Genomic DNA, 19,050 nt, shown 5'->3' on the forward strand with positions numbered 1-19,050 from the left:
CTCCTGTTATATTCGTCTGATCCAATTGGGATTTCCGGTTATATAATCAGCGTTGCCTAGGCTTCCACCCTAGTACATAAACTCGACTTCGAAAATCTCGATTTTTTGGGTCAAAAATGAGCAAGGGGTTAGACCCCCCTAAAATGACCTATTTGCTACTCTATCTGAAAATCAGGATATTCTATTATTGTCTTAGGATATGGAGTGCATAGAATTTGTTCCGAAGATTCTGGAAAACCAAACAGTTGATGTTTCAATAGAGAATTGCGCTCCAGAGAGCTCTTCGAAGTCAACTCGAAAATGAAAAGTGGAAAAACAAAAAATATTATTTTTTCCTAAACAGGGCCAGATATTTGAAATTTTGGTATGAAAATATAGGTTTTCGAACACGCTGAATCTATTGCGAGCATTTTTGGGAGCCTATCTCCCTTCGTTTAGATTTTCATCTTGGAAATGGCATTTTTTCAAAAATTGCAATTTTCAATCTGCGATATCTCCTGTTATATTCGTCTGATCCAATTGGGATTTCCGGTTATATAATCAGCGTTTCCTAGGCTTCCACCCTAGTACAAAAACTCGATTTCGAAAATCTCGATTTTTTGGGTCAAAAATGAGCAAGGGGTTAGACCCCCCTAAAATGGCATATTTGCTAATCTGTCGGAAAATCAGGATGTTCCATTACTATCCTAGGATACGGAGTGCATAGAATTTGTTCCGAAGATTCTGGAAAACCAAACAGTTGATGTTTCAATAGAGAATTGCGCTCCAGAGAGCTCTTCGAAGTCAACTCGAAAATGAAAAGTGGAAAAACAAAAAATATTATTTTCTCCTAAACAGGGCCAGATATTTGAAATTTTGGTATGAAAATATAGGTTTTCGAACACGCTGAATCTATTGCAAGCATTTTTGGGAGCCTATCTCCCTTCGTTTAGATTTTCATCTTGGAAATGGCATTTTTTCAAAAATTGCAATTTTCAATCTGCGATATCTCCTGTTATATTCGTCTGATCCAATTGGGATTTCCGGTTATATAATCAGCGTTGCCTAGGCTTCCACCCTAGTACAAAAACTCGATTTCGAAAATCTCGATTTTTTGGGTCAAAAATGAGCAAGGGGTTAGACCCCCCTAAAATGGCATATTTGCTAATCTGTCGGAAAATCAGGATGTTCCATTACTATCCTAGGATACGGAGTGCATAGAATTTGTTCCGAAGATTCTGGAAAACCAAACAGTTGATGTTTCAATAGAGAATTGCGCTCCAGAGAGCTCTTCGAAGTCAACTCGAAAATGAAAAGTGGAAAAACAAAAAATATTATTTTCTCCTAAACAGGGCCAGATATTTGAAATTTTGGTATGAAAATATAGGTTTTCGAACACGCTGAATCTATTGCAAGCATTTTTGGGAGCCTATCTCCCTTCGTTTAGATTTTCATCTTGGAAATGGCATTTTTTCAAAAATTGCAATTTTCAATCTGCGATATCTCCTGTTATATTCGTCTGATCCAATTGGGATTTCCGGTTATATAATCAGCGTTGCCTAGGCTTCCACCCTAGTGCAAAAACTCGATTTCGAAAATCTCGATTTTTTGGGTCAAAAATGAGCAAGGGGTTAGACCCCCCTAAAATGGCATATTTGCTAATCTGTCGGAAAATCAGGATGTTCCATTACTATCCTAGGATATGGAGTGCATAGAATTTGTTCCGAAGATTCTGGAAAACCAAACAGTTGATGTTTCAATAGAGAATTGCGCTCCAGAGAGCTCTTCGAAGTCAACTCGAAAATGAAAAGTGGAAAAACAAAAAATATTATTTTCTCCTAAACAGGGCCAGATATTTGAAATTTTGGTATGAAAATATAGGTTTTCGAACACGCTGAATCTATTGCAAGCATTTTCGGGAGCCTATCTCCCTTCGTTTAGATTTTCATCTTGGAAATGGCATTTTTTCAAAAATTGCAATTTTCAATCTGCGATATCTCCTGTTATATTCGTCTGATCCAATTGGGATTTCCGGTTATATAATCAGCGTTGCCTAGGCTTCCACCCTAGTACAAAAACTCGATTTCGAAAATCTCGATTTTTTGGGTCAAAAATGAGCAAGGGGTTAGACCCCCCTAAAATGGCATATTTGCTACTCTGTCGGAAAATCAGGATGTTCCATTACTATCCTAGGATATAGAGTGCATAGAATTTGTTCCGAAGATTCTGGAAAACCAAACAGTTGATGTTTCAATAGAGAATTGCGCTCCAGAGAGCTCTTCGAAGTCAACTCGAAAATGAAAAGTGGAAAAACAAAAAATATTATTTTCTCCTAAACAGGGCCAGATATTTGAAATTTTGGTATAAAAATATAGGTTTTCGAACACGCTGAATCTATTGCAAGCATTTTTGGGAGCCTATCTCCCTTCGTTTAGATTTTCATCTTGGAAATGGCATTTTTTCAAAAATTGCAATTTTCAATCTGCGATATCTCCTGTTATATTCGTCTGATCCAATTGGTATTTCCGGTTATATAATCAGCGTTGCCTAGGCTTCCACCCTAGTACAAAAACTCGATTTCGAAAATCTCGATTTTTTGGGTCAAAAATGAGCAAGGGGTTACACCCCCCTAAAATGGCATATTTGCTGCTCTGTCGGAAAATCAGGATGTTCCATTACTATCCTAGGATATGGAGTGCATAGAATTTGTTCCGAAGATTCTGAAAAACCAAACAGTTGATGTTTCAATAGAGAATTGCGCTCCAGAGAGCTCTTCGAAGTCAACTCGAAAATGAAAAGTGGAAAAACAAAAAATATTATTTTCTCCTAAACAGGGCCAGATATTTGAAATTTTGGTATGAAAATATAGGTTTTCGAACACGCTGAATCTATTGCAAGCATTTTTGGGAGCCTATCTCCCTTCGTTTAGATTTTCATCTTGGAAATGGCATTTTTTCAAAAATTGCAATTTTCAATCTGCGAAATCTCCTGTTATATTCGTCTGATCCAATTGGGATTTCCGGTTATATAATCAGCGTTGCCTAGGCTTCCACCCTAGTACAAAAACTCGATTTCGAAAATCTCGATTTTTTGGGTCAAAAATGAGCAAGGGGTTAGACCTCCCTAAAATGGCATATTTGCTAATCTGTCGGAAAATCAGGATGTTCCATTACTATCCTAGGATATGGAGTGCATAGAATTTGTTCCGAAGATTCTGGAAAACCAAACAGTTGATGTTTCAATAGAGAATTGCGCTCCAGAGAGCTCTTCGAAGTCAACTCGAAAATGAAAAGTGGAAAAACAAAAAATATTATTTTCTCCTAAACAGGGCCAGATATTTGAAATTTTGGTATGAAAATATAGGTTTTCGAACACGCTGAATCTATTGCAAGCATTTTTGGGAGCCTATCTCCCTTCGTTTAGATTTTCATCTTGGAAATGGCATTTTTTCAAAAATTGCAATTTTCAATCTGCGATATCTCCTGTTATATTCGTCTGATCCAATTGGGATTTCCGGTTATATAATCAGCGTTGCCTAGGCTTCCACCCTAGTACAAAAACTCGATTTCGAAAATCTCGATTTTTTGGGTCAAAAATGAGCAAGGGGTTAGACCCCCCTAAAATGGCATATTTGCTACTCTGTCGGAAAATCAGGATGTTCCATTACTATCCTAGGATATGGAGTGCATAGAATTTGTTCCGAAGATTCTGGAAAACCAAACAGTTGATGTTTCAATAGAGAATTGCGCTCCAGAGAGCTCTTCGAAGTCAACTCGAAAATGAAAAGTGGAAAAACAAAAAATATTATTTTCTCCTAAACAGGGCCAGATATTTGAAATTTTGGTATGAAAATATAGGTTTTCGAACACGCTGAATCTATTGCAAGCATTTTTGGGAGCCTATCTCCCTTCGTTTAGATTTTCATCTTGGAAATGGCATTTTTTCAAAAATTGCAATTTTCAATCTGCGATATCTCCTGTTATATTCGTCTGATCCAATTGGGATTTCCGGTTATATAATCAGCGTTGCCTAGGCTTTCACCCTAGTACAAAAACTCGATTTCGAAAATCTCGATTTTTTGGGTCAAAAATGAGCAAGGGGTTAGACCCCCCTAAAATGGCATATTTGCTACTCTGTCGGAAAATCAGGATGTTCCATTACTATCCTAGGATATGGAGTGCATAGAATTTGTTCCGAAGATTCTGGAAAACCAAACAGTTGATGTTTCAATAGAGAATTGGGCTCCAGAGAGCTCTTCGAAGTCAACTCGAAAATGAAAAGTGGAAAAACAAAAAATATTATTTTCTCCTAAACAGGGCCAGATATTTGAAATTTTGGTATAAAAATATAGGTTTTCGAACACGCTGAAACTATTGCAATCATTTTTGGGAGCCTATCTCCCTTCGTTTAGATTTTCATCTTGGAAATGGCATTTTTTCAAAAATTGCAATTTTCAATCTGCGATATCTCCTGTTATATTCGTCTGATCCAATTGGGATTTCCGGTTATATAATCAGCGTTGCCTAGGCTTCCACCCTAGTACAAAAACTCGATTTCGAAAATCTCGATTTTTTGGGTCAAAAATGAGCAAGGGGTTAGACCCCCCTAAAATGGCATATTTGCTACTCTGTCGGAAAATCAGGATGTTCCATTACTATCCTAGGATATGGAGTGCATAGAATTTGTTCCGAAGATTCTGGAAAACCAAACAGTTGATGTTTCAATAGAGAATTGCGCTCCAGAGAGCTCTTCGAAGTCAACTCGAAAATGAAAAGTGGAAAAACAAAAAATATTATTTTCTCCTAAACAGGGCCAGATATTTGGAATTTTGGTATGAAAATATAGGTTTTCGAACACGCTGAATCTATTGCAAGCATTTTTGGGAGCCTATCTCCCTTCGTTTAGATTTTCATCTTGGAAATGGCATTTTTTCAAAAATTGCAATTTTCAATCTGCGATATCTCCTGTTATATTCGTCTGATCCAATTGGGATTTCCGGTTATATAATCAGCGTTGCCTAGGCTTCCACCCTAGTACAAAAACTCGATTTCGAAAATCTCGATTTTTTGGGTCAAAAATGAGCAAGGGGTTAGACCCCCCTAAAATGACCTATTTGCTACTCTGTCGGAAAATCAGGATGTTCCATTACTATCCTAGGATATGGAGTGCATATAATTTGTTCCGAAGATTCTGGAAAACCAAACAGTTGATGCTTCAATAGAGAATTGCGCTCCAGAGAGCTCTTCAAATGGAACTTGCAAATGAGAATGGAAAAATAAAAATATCTGTCTTATAATAAACAAGATATGTAGGGGAAAAGAATAACCAGAATAATAGATTGATTCTTTATTATTTCAATTCACTTCTCTTCATTTTGTCCATATAATTTTCACAATTTTCATCCTGAAAAAAATTCACTTATACATATCAATTTCAGTTCATGAAATGTTACAGATTTTGGCTATATCTAAGCAGTGTTCAACACAATCACAGATTTTCACATTGTTAAAAAATTTTTTTAAGTTTATACTAAAGTTATTTCGATATTTTGGTAAAACAATTCAAGAAATACATTTTCAATCTGAAGTTGATGACACACTCCTTACAAAAATTTCGCATACAAAAATATTACATATTTACAAAATTGAATAACTTATCAGTTTACAAAAATATTCAAACATTCATCGGTTGCATTAGAATGGCTCGAAATGGCAGGATCGTAAAATTACTATTTACATAATTACACATTGGAAAAATTGTCTTTCATAACTACTACACAGCCGAAAAACAAACAAAAATTGTTCCTAAAGTCTCATTTCCGTTTCAACGATAGTTTTATTTCTATTCTGAGGTGGTTGTCGCATGACGTGGTGCGTTGTTGTCAGCCCCGGGGCTACCAACGGCGAAATACTGGGCGATTTAGTCGCTAAAGGCGATAAGCTCGGCGAGAAATTCGGGGACATCGCTGACGATGTACTGAAAGGCGCACCAGACGCATCGTGACTTATGGGAGACCTTGGTAATAGATGCATTTGGTTGTGACCACCGGTGTGGTGGTTAGGAGTCCTACCGCTTAAAACTGGCATCGTTATAGCCCTCGGCGCCACACTCGTTATCATCGGCGGCGAAACGTTCTTGGCCAGCGCCACCGAATTTTTACTCTTCACACTAGAATTACCACTCGCGCCACTCTTCACCGACGCGGTATCGTCTTTGAGTCTCGCTATTTCCGAAAAAACGTGCGCTAAAGGCTGATACTGGGGACCCCAGTCCAGCAAATAGTCCCAGTTATAACTTCCCGCGAGTTCTTCTTCGCTGTGAACAATCGAACTCAGGGAACCATTCATAGAAGGCTGATGAGTTACCGTGGGAACTTCTCCATAGGAGGCTAAAGCTATAACGTGGTCCATCGGATTCCCTAGACTCGGATTGACGCCGCCTCCTTCGTCCGTCGAGCTGGCCCTGTCGCTACCCGCCACGTCGTTCAACTTGGCGTAAAAGTTGCTGATGTCGTGGTCGTTGTTCGTTTCCTCGTCGTAGATGTTCAGGCTGTCCAGGGGAACAGAGGGGTGATGATGCACCGTCTCCTTGCTACTTCCGGCTCTGGGATCCGAACACAATCTCGTTGCTGCTTGGGCGGCTGCGTTACTGTTGTTGTTGACGATTCCCAATCTCGCCAAATATTCTTGGGTGTTTCTAACCGACATGTCTGATAGGTTGTCGTCGTCGTTTTGATGCATCATCCTCGGGTCCCTCTGCAGCGGTCCTTCGTTTATCATCCTGATCTCTTCGTCTTCGCCATCCTCTCCGTCTTCCGCCGATCCTCTTCCACTTGACCCCGACTGTTCCGAACCTGATAATTCTGAAGTTGTGGCGGCTCCGGAGTTCGAACTGGCCGGATGAGCCCCGCCATAAGGCGGGATCTCGTCGTATTTCGGCGGTGCGAATTGATTAGGGTTGTTGGCGCTGTTTCCGAGGTTCCTTATGGGTATCGTGTCGAACGCCGAAGGGTCCACGTAGTTGTTGGAGGTGTTCGCCGATTCGGAGTTCAGATGCGACTTGTTTCCACCCTTGTTCCTTTTATTTCTCATGTGAAGATAGACGAACACCGCGCCGAAGGTCATCAGGATGAGCACGATCAGGATGAATAACGCTATGGCCCAGTTGAAAGCGCCATCTTCCGCTGTCGCCACGTTGGATCCACCCTTTCTGTTTATGGCCAAGTTGGTGCCCGGATCGGCCAGTGGGTCTAGAATTATTTCCACAACCGACATATTGGTCAGTGAACCCTGACGTCCTGAGCTGGCCGAGACCACCAAACTGACTTCTCGACCCAAATCCTGCGAGTCTGAACTGTCCAATTTCTTCTTTATCAGCACAGCGCCAGTGGTTCTATTCACCTTGAAGAAGTTATGTTGGGTGGTTAGTTGATAAACGACTCTCCCATCAGCTCCTTTATCCCTATCAGTAGCTTGTAAATATCCAACGATGAAACCCACTGGAAGATTGACCGAAGTTGCCAGGGTGAATCTGTAGGTTTTCTCGGTGAACTGGGGGTAAAATTCATCTTTACCCTCGATTTCCACTCTAACCTTCACCGAATTGGATAAACCACCGCTGTCTGTCACTTTCACCATGAAAACGTATCTGCTTCTTTGTTCGTAGTCGAAGACGGAATTGGTCACGACGAGACCTGACGCTGAATCGATGTGGAACATCTTGAACGAGTCATCGTTGCTGGACGGTAAGCTAGCAAGGGAGTAATTGAGGTAGCCATAAACGCCCTTATCCATATCTGACGCTTGCGCGGTAAAGATAGCTGTACCAACAGGTTCGTTCTCTCCGATAAACTCCAGGTATTCTGTAACCGGAAATTTCGGTATGTTGTCATTACTATCCTCCAAATCAACCCTGAAAGTCGTGAACGAACAGAACGGTTTCGTTCCTTTGTCACAAGCCTTCACGATGAGTTGGTACTGTTGTTTCCCACTGTCATAGTCCAACGATTTGTTGATCTTCAAAACGCCAGAGGATTCTTCCAGGACAAAGCATGAATCGTCATTTCCCGATGTGATTTCATATGTAATCTCTGAATTTGGCGTGCCCGCTTGATCGGCATCTGTTGCTGTAACTGTGGCGATTGAGGAGCCTTGAGGTGTATTCTCCGGTATGTTGATTTTGAAAGGTTCGTTCTTGAAGATTGGAGGGTTATCATTGGAGTCTTCGACAGTTATGAATACGTCCATGACGGATACACTTTCCTCTTCGCCGTTCGATATCTTGAGGTGATGGAAGTTTTTCGTCTCCCTATCCAGAGGTTTCGCGAGGATCAAGTTGGATGGACTGGGTACGATTTCGAAGTTGCCTTCTTCGTTTCCTTGCACGATTGCGTATGAAAGGGATTCCCGAGCGCTCGACGATGGTAACTTGAGAATTATGGTGCCTCTGCTGACATTTTCCGCTACATTGAGTCTGTGCTCTTTTTTATTCAGTCCAACGTCCAGCATCGAACCGCTTGATTTTATCCTGACAGAGGTGAGAGAGTGCAGGGGGATTTTTCCGGAATCTTCGGCCTTCACGATCAGATAGATATCCTCCGTTATTTTCGAAAAGTTGGTGAAGTTGGCTTGGAGGACGCCACTGGAACTGATGGTGAATCCATGGGAATCTCCGACTATGCTGTATTTTATCTGCGCGTTTTCCTCGGAATCGTCGTCGGTCGCATTGAAATGGATTAGATCTAAGGGAGTTCCACTGGAGTAATCTGAAATGAAAAATAATTTGATCACCATAATCATAATTTTATATTATATCTACATCGAAGGTGAAAAAATGTATTTTTGGCTGAATACAATCAGATCTATTAACTTCTTTTAGGTCATCTTCGAAAAAGTTTAGTGCCTTTCGGGCCAACTGTAGGGTGATTCAAAAGACTTAAAACCTCTTCAGGAATTCAATAAAAAAATTATACATTTATCTTGAAGGGTTTTCAAGATATTGGTTCATACAAAAGACATCGAAAAATAAGGAGAGCTTTGGAATGGATGGATCACTCTTGCAGAATATTTATATTGATTAAGTATTATAGAATTTCTAAAAAAATTCTTTTTTTTTAGTTACACAAGACTTATTTGAGGACGCTTGGAAAATCGTGAAAATTGGCATCAGACACATAAAAACGAGAGTGGCATGTGTGAATAAGCCTCCTAACTAGATACCGAAAAAAGTAAGTCCTGCTTAACATCGAAAATTTTTTTATTTATTAACTAAGTTGATTAGGTCTGCGCAGTACGTTTTATAATAGAATTTCAACTTCCTCCACTTCACAATGAACTCCGGTGTGTCCATTTCAACATTCAACCCAATTCTTCCTTTTAGCCTTCACTGCCCTCGCCCCATTTGTATGTTACCAATAAAGGCTCGTAACGTTTCGGAGTCTATATCAGACTCCTTCATCAGAAGATTTTCAAAAGTAGATTTTTTCGTCTGATGAAGGAGTCTGATATAGACTCCGAAACGTTACGAAGAATTATAGTTTCAACGTTATTTATTTTGAGTTCATTGTCAGGCAACAATTTTTTCTAGTTAATTTGCTCCTGACAAATTAGTGCAAGAATTCACGCAGGAGCAAATCGTTGATTTCATTTTTAATTAATTTTGTTTCAGAGATTGGGAGTGAAAGCCCTAAAAGGTTTGTGAAGAGAACCATTCATGAACCAATAGAAATTAAGAGAATAATTCTCGGCATCTGTGCTATCTGTCAACTCTTTGGCGTTACGGACTGTTTCTATCAAAATCGAAAATGAAATGAATTGGTATCGTGGTTCCACATTTGTTTGTTTTGTTGCATATAAAAATTGCAACAATCCATTTATATACCATTTAAACATAGTGTTTTCAATGTTGAGACTTTGTTTTCACAGAAGTCAAAATGAATCATTATTCCGAAAATTGTCTTTATAAAATATTTAAGATTGCTGAGCTACAACCCCTCGAATTTCATCCAACTTTAATTAAATTTCAGGAGACTGTGGAAGGTAACTCCGGCATAAAAAAAAATTTTGAAATGAAGATTTATAAATACAGAAACTGTGCAGTAACTGTATCTTCAATACTGTATTTTTTGTATGCAGGAATATCAAGATACAGAAACTGTGCAGTCACTGTATATCCAAAACTGCATTTTCGAAATGCAGAATCATCAATACAGAAAGTGTACACTAACTGAATATCAAGTACTACATTTTTAAATGCAGAATTATAAATACAGAAACTGTGCAGTCACTGTATGTCAAAAACTGCATTTCTAAAATGCAGAATTATCTGTACAGTAACTACATTGAAAACTGTATTTAAAAAAAAATGCAGAATTATCGATACAGAAACTGTACAGTAACTGAATATCAAATACTGCATTTTTCAAATGCAGCATTATAAATACAGAAACTGTGCAGTCACCGTATGTCAAAAACTGCATTTCTTAAATACAGAATTATCGATACAGAAACTGTGCAGTCACTGTATATCGAAAACTGCATTTTTAAAATGAAGAATTTTCAATACAGAAACTGTGCAGTTGCGGTAGAGCAATCTCTGTGCTGCATTCAGGTGGCACTTGTAGTGCAGTATCTGTACAGTTGCTGTATATTGTGTTTGCTGTGGTGGCTGTACAATGGTTCAGTACATCCGAGTCTATCTGATTAGTTGCATTAGGTCGCTTGAAAAATTTAGGGGCGACAACAGTGTAGAAAATTGAGACAGTTTGTTGAAAGTGTTTATGTTGACGAAGTGCTATTATTGCTTCCCTATTTCAGCCCATTTTTACGTCACAAGCTTTTACATATTCGAATGTTTCGAAGGGTGTATTTTTTCTAACTGAATTTTGAGACGAATCTTTTACGTCTTGGAAGTATTTTCCATAAATAATTTTGAATTCGATTTTGGAGTTTTAGGAAATTTGTCAATTACAGAAAAGGGTTATATTTTCATGATTAACCAATATCCGGACGCTAAAGAGTCGATTACTGTGAAAGCTATAATTTAAGACGAAGGAAATGAAGTATTCTAGGAATATCGACTTACCAGGTGATGCTGCCGTGTACGTGTTCTGCGAAAAAACCGGTGCGTTATCGTTAACATCAGTCACTCTGATCGTCAAGGTGGTAACCGCAACATGTACGGAATCCGAGGCCAAAATCTTCATCGTGAACTCCTGCCTGGTCTCGTAATCCAGCTCCTTCCTCAGCGTCACCTTTCCGCTGTACTTATCTATGCTGAAATGCTCGTTTATCTCTACGCCGTTGTCCTCGGAAAACTTGTACGTGAGCGAGGGGTACAGATCGACGTCGTTGGCGGACACGGTGGTCAGGACGTTTCCCAGATTAGCGTCTTCCGCCACCAGGATAGTCTTCGGTTTCGGAAACGTCGGATGGTTGTCGTTCACGTCCAATATGTTGATCTTGATCTTCGCCGTTCCCGTCATCTGGGGTATGCCCTCGTCGGTCGCGATCACCGTCAGTCTGTAGGAATCCCTGATTTCCCTGTCCAGGGCTATGTTGGTCTTCAGGACGCCGCTGAAGGCCGGTTCGATCTTGAAGGCGTTGTCCTTGTTGCCGTCCACTATGTGATACCTGATCCTCGAGTTTTGACCTCCGTCGTCGTCTAAGGCTACCACCTGGACAACGAAGGAACCTTTGTTGTTTTCTTCCCAGACCGAAGCCGTGTAGAGCTCTTGGGAGAATCTCGGCGCGTTGTCGTTCTGATCGGTAAGGTTGACCACCACGTCGCAGTAGCTACGAAGAGCCGGATACCCGTCGGTTTTCGCCTCGACTACCAGATGAACGGAATGGTGTTTCTCGAAATCCAACAGCTTAGAGTCGTTCACCTGGATGTAGCCGTTGTCGCTGTTGATGCTGAAGATGTTCTCCTCGTTTCCGGTGCCGAAGGAGTACGTGATTTTCTGTCTTCTTCCGTCGGTTCGTACTGCGGCCACTTGGGTCACGTGCTGGTGTTCCTCGGTGTTCTCCGTCAGGGTTATATCGTATCTGTTCGTCGGGAATAGGAGTTTGGGGGATTCTTCGGGGATGTCGCCGACGGTGATCTCCACCAGACCCGAGGTGCTCCTGGAGGGGTTGCCCTTATCCGTGGCCACGACTTCTATGTAGATTATCTGGCCGTTTTCGCTCGCCAAACTTTGGGTGGCCGTCAGGATGCCGTTACTTGGATTTATGCGAAATTTTGCGTGCCCGTGGCCTTGGGGTATGCTGTACACTATTTCCGCGTTGTTACCCACGTCGGAATCTTTGGCTTGTATCGTGACGATAGGCTGACCCGGTTGTATATAGGCGGATACTTTTTCCCTGAAGGGGTATTTGATGAAGATAGGCTTGTTGTCGTTCACGTCTTCGATGAAGATTGTTACTGGGACTTTGGTCGATCGAGCGTTGTATTTGCCGGAGTCTGTCGCCACTACTAGGAACTTGTAGACGCTCCTCACTTCCCTGTCGAAAAATCTGCAAAAAAAAGATATTTATGTTAATATCTAGATATGAAAATTGCTGCTTACGTAATAAGAGAAACAGCTTCTCACATCCGAGCTTATGATAAAGGATTATAATGCGTGCTAACCATGAATCAGCGCAGGAACTCTCAGAGAAATGAATCATATACAGGGTGAGTCTTTGACTCGTACAAATATTTCAACAGTAGATTCTCAAGGAACACTTTTTTCCCTTACCATATTTTCCGAATCGGCTCGGTTTAAAAAGATACAGGCTGTTGAAACAGCATAAAAACGGTTCCATCGAATGAAATGTAGTTCGGAATATAGTTTTTCATTCATTTGATGAATCTTCTTTGAACACAAGATATCACCCAAGTCTTCTAGTTTTCTCATTATGACCATTCTGTACCAAAAATTCAATGAACCTAACTCTTGAAACTGAATTGGACGCTATCTAATGAATATTTTAACTTTTTATGAAATAAAAGTATTCTTTATATTTTCTCTTAAAATGCGCCGTTTTCGAGTAATTTGACATTCAAATTCAAAAAGTACCTAATCTGTGAAATTAGAAAAATTGGGTTGTTTGGCTGAATACAACTCTGTTTTTTAAAAGATCCACAGATGTGTAGTGTCACAGAGTTAGCTAGTTATTCTAAAGGTTTTTGTTTTTCCAGGGGTGGCATAGCGCATTATGAAAACTTAAAATGGCTATATCTTTTTATCAGGGCCGAATCGTAAAAATGGTATAAGAAGTTCTTTTGACTTCAAGAATCTACAGAAACTGTAGACCAGTTTCGGGATTATTGTCCCCCATTAGTACAGTGCGGGACCCCATTCTCGCTTGAAGACATCCTCCTCCGGTGTTACACTGCAATGTACTGATGAGGGACAATGCTCTCTGGGATAGTCTCAGGGAATTCCTGCGCTGATTCATGACTAGCACTCATTCAATGAATTGTCGTGTCCATTTCAGTTATCTAGCTTAGTTGTTAACCTATTTCAGTTAACTTATTTTTCTCTATGACCGAAGTTCATTGAACAAGCTTGACTAGGTATTGAACAAAACTCGATTTCATGTTCCTATCATTGCCTAGCTGTCAAATGATCCTTAATACTCATCCGAGTATTGTCAGCCAAAAAGGTTTTCAAAGTAAAACATTGTGATGACAACACATACAACACAACCAATAGTAGTTGACTTCCCTGGTGCAGAGTTCCCACACTGCTTATCAAGCCATTTTTTCTCTACCAAAAACATGAATTATTGTATTAAAAATAACGAAACTTGGATCACTTAAACAACTGTAGCCTCTAAACTAAAAAACTAAACTAAAACTAAAACAGTTAGAATGCCATGAAATTTTGACAGGTACTGTTTGAAGGTCATACTACCAAGAAATCATGTGGCTCTGTCAACAATGTTGCCATACTCTTTTCTGGGGACTTTTTTCGCGCGATTTAGTGTAAATTTTTCAATTCAATTGAAAAGTTCAATAACTATATTGAAATTTTTTTCAATTTGCCCTTTTTATTCGGCCGAAATAGGGAATACTCCTTCTGACGAAAATGATGTAATTTATACGTTTACGTCACATTTTGAAACAACCATTTCAACCGTTTCCCAAAAAAAATTATTTTAAATACTTAAAAATGAAAAATAAAAATGGGTATTTAAAATTTAAAGCGTTTCATCTCGCACAAGTTGGCAACATCGACTGAAATATGTGTTGATAATAAATGACAACAAATATACTGTCTTAATGAGATAGACACTATCTCGAGGAGATAGACAAAGATGGCTGTCTATGAAGTCTGCGACGAACGAGGAAAGTCGTAAAATTTTATGGGATTTTTATGGCCGGTTGCTGTTGAGGCTCGTCAGTGAGTACCCGCCTTATGATGGCTGCAAATCAACAACTGTTATTCAATAAAGAAACCATTGTACTTTTTATTTTCTAGTAGGTGCTGTTGCCAAATCGTAAACTAGAAACAAAGCGATTTAAATTTCAAAACCTCATATTTGAAGAATGATTTTGAATAGTCAGCTCGATGCATTTGAAAAATTCATTAATGAAACTCATAATTATTCAGTTTAAACTTGCATATATGCTGTGATAACCCAAATTGAGGAGAAGTCGCAAACCAAATTGTTCCTTATAGTAAACTCCAATAGAAAAAAATTTGGGATAACTTACCCTGCAGTGTAGATGACCCCACTCTTGTTATCGATACGAAACAACCATTGACTCTCGTTGGCCAGCGAGTAGATGATTCTGCTGTTGAACCCTATATCGGAATCCGAAGCGTGCACCCTAAGAATCGACGTATCCGGTGAAATATCCTCCCTGATCGACCTGGAGTACTTCGCCTCGTCGAACTTGGGATCGTTGTCGTTCTGGTCCTCTACCGAGATCGTCAGGTTGCAATAACCCTGAAGTTGAGGATTGCCCCTGTCCTGAGCTACGATCGTCAGATGATACCTGGAGAAAGTCTCGCGGTCCAAGGACTTGGCCGACAGATCTCCCGTCTTCGCGTCGATGCTGAACTTGTTCCCGACGTTTCCTCCGCTGATGGCGTACGTTATCTCACCGTTCGGGCCTTCGTCGACGTCGGCGGCCGTCGCGGTGTGAACGACGCCGTACTCGTTGTTCTCGGGGATGTACAAGCGATAACAGGCGCCGTTCTTGAACTGGGGCGCGTGGTTGTTCACGTCCAGTATCTTTATCAGGACCACGGCCACATCGAAGAGGGTGGTGGAAGATTTCGAGGAGTCTATGATGTAAACTGGCAAGTTGTAAACGTCCTTGCGTTCTCGGTTCAGGAAATCTGCAACGGTTATCTTTCCCTCGGCATCCATGGTGAAAGCACCTTCTGCTATCTCGGAAGGCAAGTAGAAGGTCAAGTTAGCATCTGGAAAAAACAATAATCTTCAGTAAAGTAGGATCAAAAAGAATAAAACAACTCACCATTTGTGGAAGATCCAGAGACAGTCACTCTAGTGACGTAGGTACCTATGGCGGCATCTTCAGAAACGCTGGCTTTAAAAACGGAGTTGGCGAACTTAGGACTAGTATCTTCGGCATCCTCCGAGCTGAGTTTCAACTCCATATGAGCCCGTTTCGGCGGATTACCCTGGTCGGATGCCGTCACATTAACGGAGTAAGTCTTCTGGTAATCCTTGAGCGGTTTAACGATCGTGAGAACGCCAGTATCGTATCCCAAAGAAAATAACCCATCGCGTTTCTTATCGGATAGGACGTAGGTAACCCGTCCATTCTCTCCAGAATCTTCGTCGGTGGCTACCACCTGAGTGACGGTCATACCCACAGTGATGCCGTGGTCCATGACGATCGACTGTTTCAAGGGATGCACGAATCTCGGCGCGTTATCGTTGACGTCCTTCACCGATACCCTGACGGTAACCGAGGAGCTCAGCCGTTCCGTCTTGTTCAGGCACTGATCCGTGGCCACGACCACTAAAAAATACTCCCTGACGTCCTCGTAGTCCAGGCGTTTGTTCAGGATCAGGTGTCCGGTGAGGGAATCGACCAGAAACGTCGAAGAATCCGGTTCCTGCTTCGCCAGAGTGTACCTGACGTTACCGTTACTGCCGCTGTCCGGATCGAACGCCGACAGATTGTGGATGACCGATTCGACGTCGGCGTTTTCGTCGACGGTTACCGAGATAGGATCCATCGGCCATTTGGGGTAGTTATCGTTGACGTCTTCGATCTCTATGGTTACGGTTATCGCGCTGCTCTGGGGGTTATCCACGGAGCTCGTATCTAGCGCTCTTATCTCCAGCTGATACTTGGACTGCATCTCCCTGTCCAGTTCCTTGGCGACTATCAGGAAACCCGTGGTCCTGTCTATGTCGAAGGCGCCTTTTACTTGGTCGTTGAGGCAGGACGTCAAGGTGTATGTCACGTGACCTCCCGTGCTTCCGGAGATGGCGTTTTCCTGGTCGAACGATTCTGAAATGGCCACTGATCCTACGACGTGACCAACGCCTGAGTTTTCGGGAACCTACGGAAAATATTGTGGTGAGAAAGCGATGAAGAATGAACGCAAACAGCAAACTTTAAAAACAAGCAATTGGGGATTGGAACGGGAGGGGTCCATGCAGTTTGAAAAGATCATCTTTGATGACTTGGTCTATCCAATTGTGGAAATTGTGGTGCATTGGAGAGGGAATACTAGGGAACACAAAGGCTGAGAGCTCAATGAGATAAAACTGTAGAGGATCTGAATAATTTTTATCTATTTTCGGAGAGGCTGAGAAACCACAGGCAGAAGGCCATTCTACGAGGTTAATCAACATATTACATTTTTGATAACACATCACATCGATGTGTCAGCATAGACTCAAGTCAATTGAGATTACAACCGACTAGAGTTTCGTGAAGCAACATTGGGATACTTGATCCTGATGAAGTCGCTGAAACATTCAAGGTCAAATATTTTCAATGGTCTCCTATTTCCCGAATAAGGATTAGATCATAAATGCTTGGATAACCACCGTATAACATTCATATGAAAACAATCCAAAATACTAACTTGTCAGTCAATTAACCTGGAATAAGTTACAGCAGAAGCTAAGAAAATCAACCTTCAAAATCCCCTAGCTCACTTGACGACGTTGCTTCGTTAAATAAGTATCATTAAATGAAAAAAACCACTCACCTTGAAACTCAAGCTAGAACTGGTGAAAGTCGGCCTGTTGTCGTTCAAATCCAACACGCCAACCCTCAATTTCCTCACGCTCTGCTTGGGAGGCTGTCCCCCATCGGTAGCAGCAACGGTCAGCCTATAGATCGTCCGCTCCTCGTGGTCCAAGGTCACCCTAGTTCTTATCACCCCCGAGATGGGGTCGATCGTGAACACTTCGTAACCTTCCGAATCCTTCTCCTTGAGTATAGAGTAGGCGATGGAGGCGTTCTCTCCGAGATCGGCGTCGACCGCCCTGACCTTAACCACTTCCGTTCCGGGGGATTGCTCTTCGCGCACGCTCACCACGTCCTCCTGCGGGTCCACTATTTCCGGCGCGTTGTCGTTGACGTCCAAGACTTGGATCTTGATGGGGACCCTCGAAGATCTGGAGGGGGATCCCTGGTCTTTAGCCTCGACTATAATCTCGTAGGATTCTTTAGCCTCGCGGTCCAGCGTCGCTCGCGTGAAGATTTGTCCTGAAACAATGAAGATTATAAGCAGCTGTTGCTTAAACCATTTAAATAATGGAACGAGGTTCATGTTGGATCATTCTTAAGGTTTAAGCTCACAGAATTTTTGTTAACAATGCATCGTAAACCCAGTGGGTACAACAAATGAGAGAGTTGTCCAAGAACCCTGAGAGACAGAAAAGTTCGAAACTAAAATATTATGCTGTTAGAATTATTATCACCTCTGGGATGTGAACCCTCTATTTTACAGACCGAGACACTGGCTGTTAAAGTATACGCTTAGGAGTGTATTTAAATGAACCTCAAAGGGGCGCATATCTATATCACCACTGACAGCAAGGCTACGCTTAGGTCCCTGGAATCACACTGCCAGGGATCTCTGCTGACATGGGAGTGCTGTAATACCATAAAGCAACTGGCCAGAGGCAACAAAATTACTCTACTATGAGGACCACGACATTATGGTGTTGAAGGAAATGAAAAAGCCGATGAACTTGTAAAGAAAGCAACAAGGTAAACACCTGCTGCATCTGAGTTTTTGTGGGCTTGGAAAAGACCAATATAAGGCAGAGGTCCAACAAAATGAGTTGAACAACAGAATAACCCTCTGGAGAAACATTTCTGGAGTTACTCAGTCAAAGAAATTCGTGTTGCTTTCACAGACCTACACCAGAAAGCTGCGGAAGCTCTCACGAGCTGAGCTTAGATGATGGTGGGACTGCTGACGGGGCACTGTCTGTACAAATATCATTTGTACCATATGGGAAGGTCGGCAGATGAGATTTCTAGGCTCTGTGGATCAGAAGCAGAAACAGCTGAACACTTGGTATGCAAGTGTTCAGATCTGGCTTGCCTAAGAACCATTCGTATGCGGAAACCGGTCCTGGATATTCACGAGGTAACGGCTCCTAAGAATGTTTTATCAACACCACTGACGACTTCCTTGGGTTTCTATGAATGAGTAGGGTAGAATACGAAAGATCTACATGGTCGCAGTATCCAGAAGGCTAACCGAGCCACAACGACCTCAATTCAAATAATCAATAACCAATAATCCTTCACTATGAGCTTCTACCGAGATCGAACCTCTATCATGTAAGGTGAGATACTCCAACACTGGCTCGATTGCCAAGCATACCACCATTAGTTTAAATTATATCTGGTCTACCTCTGACATACTTCAGTTCGGGTATCGATTATGGGACTTGTCGTTGATTGATTGATGAACGGTCATCTATTTTTGCGCCCGAGTATAACGTGCCAAAGTGTTCGAGGCAAAAATTACCTTTGTGCGAGGAGATCTGGGCTCGTGATAAGGGTTGAGCAGCGCCGACTTGAAATTGCTTCCGCCATTCAGCTTAAGCGCTAATTTTACGTTGGAAACGC

General features: G+C 41.4%; 1 protein-coding gene across 1 annotated transcript in view; it reads right to left on the reverse strand.

Annotated features, from left to right (window-relative positions):
• Positions 1 to 5,312: 5,312 nt before the first annotated feature.
• The window catches only part of LOC123309167 (protein dachsous), a 283,358-nt gene continuing 269,620 nt past the window's right edge, over positions 5,313 to 19,050 (reverse strand). The window contains exons 9-13 of the mRNA XM_044892135.1: positions 17,168 to 17,670; positions 15,451 to 16,510; positions 14,680 to 15,394; positions 11,062 to 12,491; positions 5,313 to 8,743 (exon numbers count right to left, since the gene is read on the reverse strand). Coding sequence (XP_044748070.1) covers positions 5,784 to 8,743; positions 11,062 to 12,491; positions 14,680 to 15,394; positions 15,451 to 16,510; positions 17,168 to 17,670 — 6,668 coding nt within the window. The 3' untranslated portion in view covers positions 5,313 to 5,783. The remainder of the gene's footprint in view (positions 8,744 to 11,061; positions 12,492 to 14,679; positions 15,395 to 15,450; positions 16,511 to 17,167; positions 17,671 to 19,050) is intronic.

Source organism: Coccinella septempunctata, chromosome 3 (genome assembly GCF_907165205.1).
Source record: "Coccinella septempunctata chromosome 3, icCocSept1.1, whole genome shotgun sequence".
NCBI lineage: Eukaryota > Metazoa > Arthropoda > Insecta > Coleoptera > Coccinellidae > Coccinella > Coccinella septempunctata.